We start from the raw sequence: 12,722 nt of genomic DNA on the forward strand, positions 1-12,722 counted from the left end.
TCCATCTTTTAACTACAGTCTGAGAAAAACTACTCAAACTATGGAGGACTGAAGATCAGCTGCTCATATTTATGAAGCAAAATAATTTTTAAAAATGAGAAATTTCTCAAAAATATAAATTTAAATTCAGACAAATATAAAAAATAAAGTCAGGCTGATCGTTCCCATCATGGCATATTTATTTCTGCATTAAACATGAGCAAAAAAACCTTTATAATAATTATAAAACACAGACTTAGGAAGGAGCTGAAAGCGGCAGTCGATCATGCAGCTGTTAAAACGCCTCTGAAGCTTTGGCCGAAGCTGAACTGCTCCTGCAGAACATCAGTGGAAAATGGCATCAGGAACATAAAATAGATCATTGGCTGCACTAAAGACTGAACAAATATGGCAAAAGTACAGCGTGGCGTCGCAGGATAGCACCTTTTTCTTCGCATTCGATCATTTTGGCACAATCATCCAATTCAAGAGAAAAACACTGTCCTTTAAAAACAGGCTCCGCAGCATTTACAGTATGTACAGTCACCACAGTATAGACCGTGTGCAGCAGGGCATTTCTAATAGAAATATAAAGCCTTTATACATCCTTACACTCCAGCTTTTCATTCCTGTCAGGCACAACACTGAATAAGCCGCTGGCAGATGAGCTAAAGCAGAGAGCAACGATTGTTCCCGATGTGAAACTGTCTGTTATCGTGGCAACAAGCGCTTCATTATCACATGGAACAAGCGCAGCTCAGAGCGGGAGGCTCCCAGCCGAGCACGGACACGTGAAAGCAACACAACGACACACGCTCAGCTCGTCTTCCGTCGCTTGTTTTTGTGCTTCTTGTTTCGCCGCCTCCCTGTGGACGTTTGTTTCTTGGTGGTGAGTCTGTGTCTCCGTGGAGGTCGTGGGTCTCTCGGAGCCTTTTGGGCGTCGTTTTGCATCGATTCGGGACGTTTTGAAGCACTTTGCGGTCATTTTTGTTCAGTTGGGTCGAGATTAGGTTGCAACCCATTCACACAGAGACCAGAATACCATAGCAGTCAGATCAGGCCTCTTACAGAGAGTCTGACTCTGAGTTCGTCTTAGTAAGATTTCCAGTTGAGCTGGTGGATGTTAAAAGGTCATGTGACATTTTCTCTGGTCTCCAGAGACCTTCATCTTCATAACGTGTGTTTCTGTAGCTCCTTTAAATGCAGCTGATGATGAGCTTTAGTACGTTCACGAGCAGAACGAGCAGAATGAGCAGACTGCAGGCTGAAGCTCTGTGGAGAAACCCTTCTTCAGTCTATCTCAGTCGCCGTGGGCTCTCGGCTCGACCACCTTCGATTTGTCCAAAGGTTTCACAATCCAAAGTTTGGACCTGTAAAAGGATTGCTGTGAAACTTTAGCTTAATATGTTAAATATTTATTTTCACCCACTTTGAGGTCATGTTTGAACACGAACATCTTTTGTCCTGTCTTCCTTCTCTCGCAGCAGATGGCCCCGCCCCTCCCTGAGCCTGGCTCTGCTGGAGGTTTCTTCCTGTTAAAAGGCAGTTTTTCCTTCCTCCTGTCGCCAAAGTGCTGCTCATAGGGGATCATATGATTGTTGGGTTTTTCCCAACAATCATATGATGGGGTCTACCTTACAATATAAAGCACCTTGAGGCGACTGTTGTTGTGATTTAGCGCTGTATAAATAAAATTGAATTGAACATTTAAAAAAATGAGTCAGGATCTGTAATTTGGGACAGTTTGTAGAGTCTGTTTTCATTCATCTTTGATGCTGGATTGAACAAATATGACAAAAGTATGTGTCGCCTAATTCAAACAGAACTGAATTCTGGAGTTTCCTGGTGGAACTCCTGTTATAGATGTATGTATATTTTCAAGACCTACTCTACCTACTGCTTCTGCCCTAAAGAATGTGATCACTCGGGCTAAAACATATTAAAAACACAATAATGTAGCATTTTTATGTACATTACAGCTCCTGCGGCATCCATTCTGCCAGTCAGCTGCTGATCCTCTGCTTGTCTCCAGCAGTTTTGGTGTTAAGGTGAGAGTTGGGTTGGGATGGCGTCTTGTATCCGACTGCCAATCATGGAAAATGAGCTAGAAATCCCCTTTTCACAAGTCTTAATTGTTTTGCTAAGTTTATTTCTCATATGAAAAGTTTTATATCATTATGTCTGTGAAGGTTCTCACCAGGTCACGGTCGTCTAAGGAGCGCGCAAAGAAAAGCGACTGGCCTCCAGGTTTCTTAAAGACGTTTCACTTCTGAGAGCAAATGCTGGAGAGTCCCACTACTTGTATGTTTAACATTTAACAGTTTTGGAGATACTCATATTCAAACATGGCCTCAGATTTCAAACTGCAAACAAAGATAAAAGCTACTGGAAGTAAGTCTACAGAGCCATTTTTAAAATTCTATATCTTGAAACATATTTGATATATGAAGCTAAAATTTCACAACAAACATTTTGGTGGCCGTGCAGAAAGTGTTCCCAGAACCTGATGACCGAACGAGCCAAAGGCCACTGAAGGTTAAGATGCGCTCACATGGCTCGTTTGGGTTTTCTTGAGTTTTTAGTGGAATTTTTGGGATGTTTGATTTTCTGCCTCTTCACACCGATTGGCTGCTTTTGTTCTTCCAGATGAATTTGGTGGCAGTAATTGTGACGTCACGGCTTTTCTGAATTCAACGTCTACCCTTGTTTGGCTACACACCACATCTTTTAGCAGCACAGGATTTGCATGTTACACATCAGGGTAGAATTCTGCGTTGACGTCAACGCTGTGCAGCACGCATTTCTGATCAGCCGCCGACATCCTGTTCAACACCTCAGCCGAGAGCGAGTAGCTGCTGCCGGACTTTTCCTCGAACCAGCTGTCCAATGCTCGCTTCCCGTCAAAGTTTGCGATGGGCGGTCCATTAACAGCCAAGGTCAGCAGATCGTTCATCTGTTCCAGGGTCAGCCGGGAGCGGTTGTTCTTGCACATTTTCTGCAGAGACCCTCGGCCCTTATCGCAGCAGGCCGTGGAGCTGGGCAGGACCCTGACGACCTGCACAATGCGGTTCAGCAGCGGGAAGCGTTGCTTGTACCTGCAGATGTGGCCGATCACCTCTTTAAAACCGTTCATACTGTAGTAGTCTGCTTTTAGATCCTTCCACTCCACCACCAGGCTGCCTCTGGCCTCCGTCTGGGAGACCTCCTGGGCTGCGGTGGGAATCGATTCCAGGTGGTTGAATATAATCTTGATTTCCTCGTCCCCGTAGGCTTGCAGGTCCTCGTGGTTGCTGGGCCAGGTGGACAGGTCCAGCACCTTGCAGGCTTTGGCAAATGAGCAGCTCTGCAGGTCCAACCTCTGAGACAGGATGCTTTGGCTCCTGTTGCAGATCTTTTCTCTGATGGACTGAAACTTGGACTCTGCAACGCGCAGGTTCTTCAAGGCAACTCCGTTAAAACTTTCTCTGAAATTTTCCTCAAACTCCTGCAGATATTCTCCAGGGCAGTCCACCAACTGGCCTATCTCCTGAATGGCCTCCTCTATCTTGGCTTCCACCTGCGACACCAGCAGGTACTCTCCCTGAAAGGTGAAGGCCAATCGCGACAGGATAGCTATGATGTCGAGCAGGAAGTAGATGAGCTTCACTGACTGATAGTCCATGAGGAACTGGAGGAGGGTGAGCGCGATGGCCGCAGCATCAGCCCTCTGTGTCTGGCTACTGATCTCCTTAAGGTGTGCAACGACCTCCAGGTAATCCTTGATGAGCGCATTGAGGACGTTCGGCTCTCCTATGATCCAGCGTATGGCTCTGATGTCTCCTAGGAACTCCGTCTCCTCTGACAGTGTTGGCGCCGTGGATCGCAGTTCGGCCATCATGCGAGGGGAGTAGCGGTAAAAACTGAGAAGCTGTTTGAGGTTGTTTTCCAGGTCCTCCAGGCAGGAGAGCTCCTTTCCACTGATGGCATCCAGAACTTCCAGATGTGGTCGATGGATCATGATGGGAAGACAGAGGATCCAGGGAAAGGTTTTTTGGACAGCTATATAAAGGTTTGCTCTCATTCCTGAAGAGATGTTGGTGCCGTCCACCCCCAAACCGACCACCAGCAAGTCCTGAAACCGGAGGCCTAGGACACCAAAGGCACGATCCATGACCTGGAGATACCCATCCACATTGGCCACGGTCAGTCTTTGCAAGGACAGGAACTCTGTGTTGGGGGAGCCCTCGTTGGTAATGAACTGGACGTAGACCGCCACCATGTCGGAGAAAAGGTCATCGTTTTGGGCGTCCATTATGATGCTCAGGAAGGGAGAAAGACGCATCTTCTCTGCGAGATCCTCCTTCACAGCCCGGGCGATGTGGTGGATTAGGATCTGACAGTCGCCTTCATTCATATACTGATCTACCACTTTGAGCTCGCACTTCTTCAGGAGCTCTGCCAATGAACGGAGGTCGGAGAAGGGCCGCCCTTCTAGGGCCAGGTGGTACGCCGCGTTGAAGAGAAGCATCATGTTCTTGCACATTTCCTCGGTCTTTTCCGGATGCATGCGCAGCTTGTACAGCTGCAGACACTTCTTGTGGAGGTTGCTCTGGCTGTGCAGCTTGATGGTGTGGATCTTGAACTGCTTGGAGCCGATAATGAAAGCTGAGGTGCGGGATGACTGGACGGTGTACTGGCGGCACACGTGGCACCACATCTCATTCAGGGTTGGCGAGTAACGGAGGAACCAGAACTTTTTCAGCCACTCCTGCTTGAAGCGTCGAATCCGTCTGCCTCCTGCGGAGGAAAGCTTCGACGAGTCCTCGGGAGATATCACAAGATCTGCAGCAATGGACTCATCGGCAGAGTCCACGTCCTGCTCGTCTTCATCCAGAACCACCTGAGTGGGTGTCAAGGGCTCCATCCCTGCAAAGAGAAACTCATTCAACTTCTGAGAGTAACCAGCATTAAAGTCACATCAAATGTCTAATATCATACAGAGTGAATGACTTTATCAAGCAGCTGAGCAGATTTCTGGGGCTGCACAGCTCATCTCAACTGTTCTGCTCTAAACACAGTGGGGAGCATCAACGTGAGCGCTCCACAACCATTAGACAGGATTCACACGTGCTTAGAGCACTCCTCGCGTTTGGCAGATATCTTTGCTGTCATGATCGTCATAGTAGAACCACTCCACAGCTCACAGGACAGCCAGCTCCTCAGGACGGCACTCGGCTGTATGTTCATTCACATTTCTGACAGAAGATAGAGGCGGCGGCCTCGGCACCAACCATCAGCTGAGCTAGCGGTCTGTGACGACCACGCAACGTGGATAAATACAACAAAATAAAACCAGTACCGGTACCAAAAAAAGAAGATTTATTCATAACCCACGGGGAAAGACCCAGGGAAAGCGAGTTAACAATAAAAACGATTAAAAAAAAATAACGATAAAAAACGATAAGAACCCTGAAAACCGTAAATTTCACACCCGAGCCTCAACTCTCGCGGACTGGTACCAGACGACTCACGGACCGGTACCAAACGACTCACGGACCGGTACCAAACGACTCACGGACCGGTACCAGACGACTCACGGACCGGTCTAGAAAACTTTCTCCAACTTTCTGTCCCAACAGAGAGTTTTTACTCCTTTCAGTGGTGAACTTGGGCTCTGCGGACTTCAGGGGGGCTCCTGCAGCGACACACATCGCTGATCGGTTGAGTTTTCTCTCATTCACACTCACCAGACACTTTATTAGGTACACTTAAATGCATTACTGAGGTCAGCGGGCGGGATGTACTGATCTGTATTAGACTGCATTTTACTTGCAAGGTGTTCCTAATAAAGTGGCTGATGTGTGCAAAAGTCTGCAGGTATTAACTAATGTGACTAATCTTTATGGGGCTGTGGTGGAAACAAACAGCCAAACGAACCTTCAGAGTCTTTTTTGTGTGAATGTGGCTTCAGATGGTGATCGAAACAAACACACCTGCTAGACTCTGCACATCAAACACAGCCACACTGCAGAGCAGTAACACCGCTGCGCTGCAGAGAACATCTGCCCTCCTGGTCTCTCACGTACCTTGAAAATCCTCGATGGGGCCTTGCTCGGGGTGCGGTGGGGCCTGATCGCGTTGAGTCTGTTCGGACGTCGCCGGAGCAGCAGCGTCCCCCTGTTCTCCTCGGAGACGGGACAGCTCCTCCTCCAGTTCCAGGATCCTCCTCTTCAGCTTCACACAGTTGGGGCAGAAGGAGGTGGAGGGTTTCTCTGTGCTCTGGTTCTCCTCCTCCTTCTCTTCCACCTTCAGGTTGGGAACGGCAAAGCCGCTCTCAGAGGAATCAAACCCCAAAACCAGGGCTGGTACTTTATACTCGCTGGTTTGGCCAGACCGGAACCTGAATTTACCAGAGTCCTCCAAAGAAGCTTCTAGGACGTCTTTGAAGATGAGGTCGATCTTCTTTCTCTTGGCCGGAGGCTGGCCGTCGGACTCTTCGCTCGGCTGTTTGCTCAGTTTGCCCTGCAGAGCTGACTGCAGGCACGGGGACTTGAAGTCTTTCCCAGGACCTGAAAGAAAACCGTTTTTGAGGTATTTAAAGCCCTTAAAGTGGGTTCAAAGTGCTCTACAGGTGACAAAGTGATCCACAGAAAGACTCCAGCACCCAGGAGAGCAACAGCGAAACAGCGCCGCCTGCTGGAGAGCTAAGAGCAGGACATCTGAATCTGAATAATCCCTGAGGAGTCTATGTGGGTCACAGTCGCTCCAAGACGACAACAGTAACAGACTGAACTAATTAAGTAATGCAACATATTACAAAGTTTACAAAATATAAGAAATGTCTCTAATTACAAATATCCAGAATATTACAGAGGAGACATATATATGATGCACAAAAGGGAGATTTCATCCAAATTCCAAAATGTATGAAGAGATTTTAAAACTCATGATATATTTTCAGTGACTGTGTCTCCTGTTACCTGCTCTAATATTTCACCCGACTGCCTCCTCACCTGTGTCCAGGTTGCGGTCGATGCTCTCCTGAGAAACGCAGTGAAGTCGTCTGATGTAATCGTCGCTGTACCAGACCCTCAGCTTCTCTCCGGCCGCCAGCGCCCGGCAGACTCTGAAGTAGATGTTTTTACCGTGCTGAAACGCCGTGAGGTTCCTGTCGCTCTCCTCCGACGAGGTCCGCACGTACCTGGTCAGAGACAGAAAAGCCGAGGGTCGTTTCTCCAGGACAGGCTGTCATGGATCAGTCTGACCTCTGAGATGTAACTCAGTAACTCCTGCAAATCAGATTTACTCCCACTAAAAGTTCAAAAGTTCACAAATCTATGTGGTTTTAATGAGGTGATGAATGCGTTGCCAAGAACCCAAATTTAAAATGAAATTAAAGAGAAAAAAAGAGACGTATGAAAGGTTGTTGGCTCATTAGAAGAGAACCCGTCTGTACAACTGAAACAAACGCCGTCGGTGATGGATGACGTTAACCTCAGACTAAAGTTCACCTCATCCAGTTGGCTTTGGTCTCATCGCTGCCATCGATGGACTGGTAAGTGTTGTGCACATCAACAATCTGAAAACGGGAAAGCAAACAGATTCAGACGTCCCGGAACAAAAAGAAAGTAGTTGTATACTGGTTGTAAACTGGTTGTATACTGGTGTCTGTGGCGAGCTTACGATCCATGAAAAGAATCCTGAGGATCTGTCCTTGGACACCAGCTCTCCCTCATACGGCCCAAACAGCGCCCCCTTGGGGTAGATCGCGTCCACGCAGCGAACATCTACCTCGTCTCCCTCGCTGAACACCTCTAAACCCGATGGGACCGTGAGCGCCGCCCTGTTGGCCGTCCCCGGGGCTGCGTGCGTGTCCCGGACGAACAGCGGGGGCCCGTGAGACGGACACTCCTTCTGGAAATAGTCCTGACACTCCTCACAGACTGAAGGACAAACCCAGCAGATAAAGGTTATCTCCAAATCTTCTTCTTTAATAACAGATTATTACTTTAGGTCTGAAGAAAATCCTGAGATACAGATGTTGTTGAACCAGAGCAGAAGTGCAAATAATGACATCATCAAATCAGGTGTGGACAAAGGGAAAATCCAACAAACTCAGTGAAGTCCCAGAAAGTTGATTCTGTTCATCTGGACGTAGGTCATGAAACCGACCTCACAGCACGCTGTTCGTCAGTGGTGCTAGTGTCAGTTATTATGCACATGTTCTGTTTCTAAGGTTGGAGACCTGCAGTCACCTGATGATGATGAAACGTTTCTCCCACTGAAAACGTCCGGATGAACAGAATCAGCCTTTTGGGATTTCCTTACCCGGATGACTGAGCGCGCATCGAGACGTCTCAGTGAAGATCTAAAAGCAGAACTGTTGATTTACAAGTTTCTCTGAGCCGTTTCAAAATCACACAAGTACAAGTTACTCAGATCTGTCCCCACTGAGGTCTGGGAGAGACCCAGACTGTCCCCCTCAGATGACAGGAAACTGTTAGGATGTTCAGGAACACCCAGGATCAAGCCTGCTGTGGACTGGAATCTGCAGCTGCCCACGTGGACGAGCCAAACGGCCTCTGGAGAAAAGTTTGATGAGACGAGACAAAGATGGAGCTGATTGGAGGAGCAAAGGTGAGGCTTTCAACCCTGAGAACACTGCAGCTGTGACGCATGGCGGTGGCAGCATCACGCTCTGGGCTGTTTTATCCAGACAGGATTAAGTCAGAAGACTGCTGATGGTGTCTGATCGCAACTTGCTAAATGACCAAGCATTACATAGGGTCTGTATATATACGTGTACTTTGGACCAGAGAAACTTGTTCTTTAAAGTCTTTAAAGCTGTACAATCCAAAAAAACTGTTCAAAGAAATGATTGAAAGCCCAAAATGATCCTGACACTCACGTCCGTCACGAGAGGACAGAAAGTTTTTACCAAATCTTTGAGTGTTTGAGGTAAAACGTTTGTGGCTGGCAGCACAATCAGAGGCTTTTCTAACATGTTATGATAGAATCAGACCACTGAACAAATACACGTGTGCAGGAAACGCATGAGCAGCTCCACGTGTCAGCGTGATAATGACGACATGTTAGGGCTCAGACCGCGAGCACGTGCCTGGAAACGTTAAAATATTCATTATTCAATCAGCCACATCAAGCTCTAGGGACAAATCAGGGAGCAGACGTGACGCTTACACCAGAGGTCCAGCGAGTTCTCGCTCATGGTGGAACCATGATGGTGAAATCCGGTCCGTCGTCCACTTCACACCCGTCTGTGGAAAATAAACACAGTCGTTAGAGCATCACAGGAGGCGCTCGTTGCTCTCGCAGCACGTTCAGTTTATTAGATATTCATACTCGTGGTTCTCTTCAGAAACTGAAGCTCAGTTTTTCAGAATCGGGGACAGGTGAAGGTCACAGGTATGAGCTCTCAGACTGAAACATGGTTTAAGCGTTTCTTTGTATCGTTCACATTTCTCCACACCATCTACGTGTCATCAAAGTGCTGCGGGAGTCCCACGCGCCGCCGCTCCGTCATCGAGCACGGGAATCATTCTGGATCCAAATGTTCATTTCATACCAAAACAAAAGCTCATTTCCTGGAATCGTTTTCTAATAATAAGGGAAAAAAGCAGAAACCTAAGCTGGACGAACAGCGTGTGCCTCAGACTTGACCTCCGAGGCATCATCCCGGTGACTGGGGTAAAGCTCAGGGAAAAATGTGCATTTTTGAGAATAAAGTTAAAAAAAGAAAAAACTGGGTGTGCTTGACTTCTCAAGACTAACCTGGAAAGACGTTTGCATATTTGGACTGCTGGGAATATTATCTATGTAACGGTATTGTTCCAAACATTTTTCATGGAACCCAATAATGATTTTCAGCGAATTTTCCCAACATCTCCGACCCAGCTGCTGATTTATTTTTTAGCCTGAGCGTTGCTGATGCACCTACACGTCCGGTTATACTGTCACAAAACAAACAGAAGCTCGGAGGCTTACAGAAGCTGGCCAATCAGACGAAAGCGTCTGTTAGAGAATACAGGAGCAGGGCCAGTGTAACACAAAGAAGGATTATTCTGAACAGTGAATCATGCAAAGCTGCAGAGCCTGCAGTAAACACTCTGAAGGGTCCTGCTGCTGCTTCATGCATCCCATAATAACCCTGCTACAGCCACACTCTACCTGGAAAGACAACAGTCAATCACCTGCGTGATAAGAACACGGGATTATCTGATTGAAATACAAAGCAGCTGTGGGTGTGATCAAGTATTGATCTACGGCATCGATCAGATACAGATGCCCGGGATCAGTGTGTGGGTTTCGGACGGATCTGCCCCTCCGTGGCTTCACGAAGCTCCGACAAAGAAACTCTGAACGTACGCTGGACACGTGAACGCCGCAGACTAAAGTTGCCTTTAACTTTGCGCAGGTTAGCGGCCGACAGGAGTGGATTACCGCAGAGAGCGCGTTCGGGCTCGGATCTGCGCCACGCTTTCTCTGCTTCAATCTGCAGGCAGCTGGCAATCTGCCTGCAGTTTTCGGAAGCCATTTTCACTGGCCACAGTGGCCACCGACACGGACCCACCTTCGTGCAGACACGCAGCGGGGACTGGGAGCCTCTCCCCGGGATGAACCGCGCTCTCTGCCCCCTCCCCCGTCCGCTGGCTCCGCCGCTGCCCGCAGATCACAAGTTTGGCGTTAATTTTTGCACCGACTCAGTCGCCTCCCCCGAGCTGTGACCACCATTTTTTATCACAGGAAATGACATGGAAAAACGGAAGAAAGCAAGTGCGCAAAAATTAAAGTTCACCGAATGCCTGCGGAGGCTGGAGGCCGGGAGAGGAGGCGGGCAGGCGGCTTTGGGTGCAGCTCAGTCCGCCTGTCAGCGCTCATCCCCGGCCAGCTGTAGGCTGCAGACCCGCCGAGGATCCCGGGATCACCGGGTCACCCCCACCACCACCACACACACACACACACACACACACACACACACACTGAATTCCCTTTCTTAAGCGAAGGACAAACACATTTTTTAAATGTAACTTCACCGCCTCCATCACTGGGACATTTCTGTCTCGTGGAAGGATCGATACAGCTGATCAGCTGTGAGACACACTGATGACAAAACCGATCAGCGTACAGAAACAAGGCCGACTCATGGTTCATCATCTCCATCGGCCCTCCCCATAAGTGACACTTGGTACGTTCCAGCTGGGATGAAAGATGCTGAGGTTTCCTTCATTTATTTACAGACATTAGAAAAATGTCCATCTCCACCACTGGCCTCCATCCCCTCCTCAGTCACTCCAACCCTCTGCACGTCCTCCTTCACCACATCCATGAACCTCCTCCGAGGCCCTCCTCTTCTCCATCTTCATCATCCTTTGTCTAATAAATCCAGTCTCCCTCTGCACATGCTGACCTCCACCGTCTGCAAACCATTCATGGCTGACACTGGTCTCCACCCTGCCTGCACTCCCTTCTTCACCTGCCTGTGGATGGTTGACCTCCACCTTCCAGCTGTCCTTTCTTATGCTTTCTCTGGATCCACAGAGACACAGAGCAGCTCCTCCTGAGCTTCTCTAAGCGTCTGATGGATGGAGGCTTGTTGGTGTTTTGATGCCCCGGTCAGGCGGGTTGGCTCCTCAGGTCTTCAACACCTCCAGCGGCATTGACCCTCCACCTCCGACAGGGGGCGCCACTTAGCCACGTCTCATCTTTTAGTGCAGTTACACATTCGGGCGAACATTTGCCGGTTTGTTCAGCCTGATATGGAAAAAGTTCGATCGTGTTTTCAGCAGTTTGCTCCGCCGCGTCCACGAGGCTCGGGATAAATGTCTGCGGAGCTCAGTGAACGCGGCACACGCGGTACAACAGGTGTCTGCGGTTTTACTGAACAAATGATACAAAATGGACAGTTTACCGCAGGAGCACAGACGGTGTGACAGAGGCGGCAAAGGGGTTAAAAAAAAAGCAAATGCATAGCAGAGGATGGTTTCGATCCATCGACCTCTGGGTTATGGGCCCAGCACGCTTCCGCTGCGCCACTCTGCTGCTCGTGGGAGAGGCCTCACGGGTCTGTATATAAAGATCACACACCACGACGCTCATATCTGATTGGTGCTTTTCTCCTTTGACGGGTTTGAGATGCGGGAGTTTAGTTTTTAGGGTTTGGCCAGTTCGCCACACGCTTCAGTCCTGGAAGCACGGAGCCGCGGGACGACAAACGACAGGAAGTCATCGTCGTTGTTTAAAACCGGACTCGGGATTCAGCCAGAGCTGAACTCTTTACAGTGTGTGTGACGAGCACCTTCCTTTGTGTCCGATCTCCAGCGAGAATACCCGATCAGGCTCCCGATTAGAAAAAAGCAAATCATTTTTATCTTTTCTCACATGCACAGCGATGGCTTTGTGTTTGAGTCTCAGACAGCAGCTCCAAATCGGCTAATTTACTTTGACATTTTTCATAGAGACAGGAGAAATAAAGGCTGTACGCCTTCTCTTCATTTCATCTCACCAGTCCGCAAATATCTGGAAAAAACACACGAAAATCTAATATACATAATTCAAAAGCTACGAAACGAATCAAATTAAAAGGCAAAAACGATTTAAAAAAAGGAAAAATATTCTCATTTATAATACAGGGGCCGGCAGTTTTATTGTTAGGGACTATACAAACATTTGTTCTTAATGAATGTGGCTTCTTTCTTAAAAACAAAATCTTAATCAGCCCGAGAAATAAACAGGCAGGCACCACACGG

The 12,722-nt window shown here is 48.3% G+C and overlaps 1 protein-coding gene across 2 annotated transcripts; it reads right to left on the bottom strand.

The window, feature by feature from the left end:
• Positions 1–155: 155 nt before the first annotated feature.
• prdm11 (PR domain containing 11) lies at positions 156–12,205 on the bottom strand. Of its 2 annotated transcripts, none has more exons than XM_084936659.1 (7): positions 10,547–12,205; positions 9,157–9,233; positions 7,642–7,901; positions 7,470–7,537; positions 6,972–7,159; positions 6,045–6,527; positions 156–4,884 (listed from the first exon to the last, which is right to left on the bottom strand). In XM_084936659.1, exons 2-7 carry the CDS (start codon positions 9,182–9,184, stop codon positions 2,729–2,731), a joined length of 3,183 nt encoding a protein of 1,060 aa, XP_084792785.1. In that variant the 5' UTR covers positions 9,185–9,233; positions 10,547–12,205; the 3' UTR covers positions 156–2,728. The 2 variants fall into 2 exon arrangements, with proteins under 2 accessions (XP_084792785.1, XP_084792786.1); XM_084936660.1 differs by having other exon boundaries at positions 9,319–12,205.
• Positions 12,206–12,722: the final 517 nt, after the last annotated feature.

Source organism: Perissodus microlepis, chromosome 7, assembly GCF_051167445.1.
Source record: "Perissodus microlepis isolate ML-2025 ecotype Zambia chromosome 7, ASM5116744v1, whole genome shotgun sequence".
Classification (NCBI taxonomy): domain Eukaryota; kingdom Metazoa; phylum Chordata; class Actinopteri; order Cichliformes; family Cichlidae; genus Perissodus; species Perissodus microlepis.

Bases quoted from the DNA above. Each gene is read 5' to 3' on its own strand.
- prdm11 (XM_084936659.1), bottom strand. From the start codon at position 9,184: ATGAGCGAGAACTCGCTGGACCTCTGGT. The intron at 7,160-7,469 runs GTGAACTTTAGT...GTCTCTGACCAG, and splicing joins ACCAAAGCCAACTGGATGAG to GTACGTGCGGACCTCGTCGG. The intron at 6,528-6,971 runs GTGAGGAGGCAG...GTTTTCTTTCAG, and splicing joins CGACCGCAACCTGGACACAG to GTCCTGGGAAAGACTTCAAG.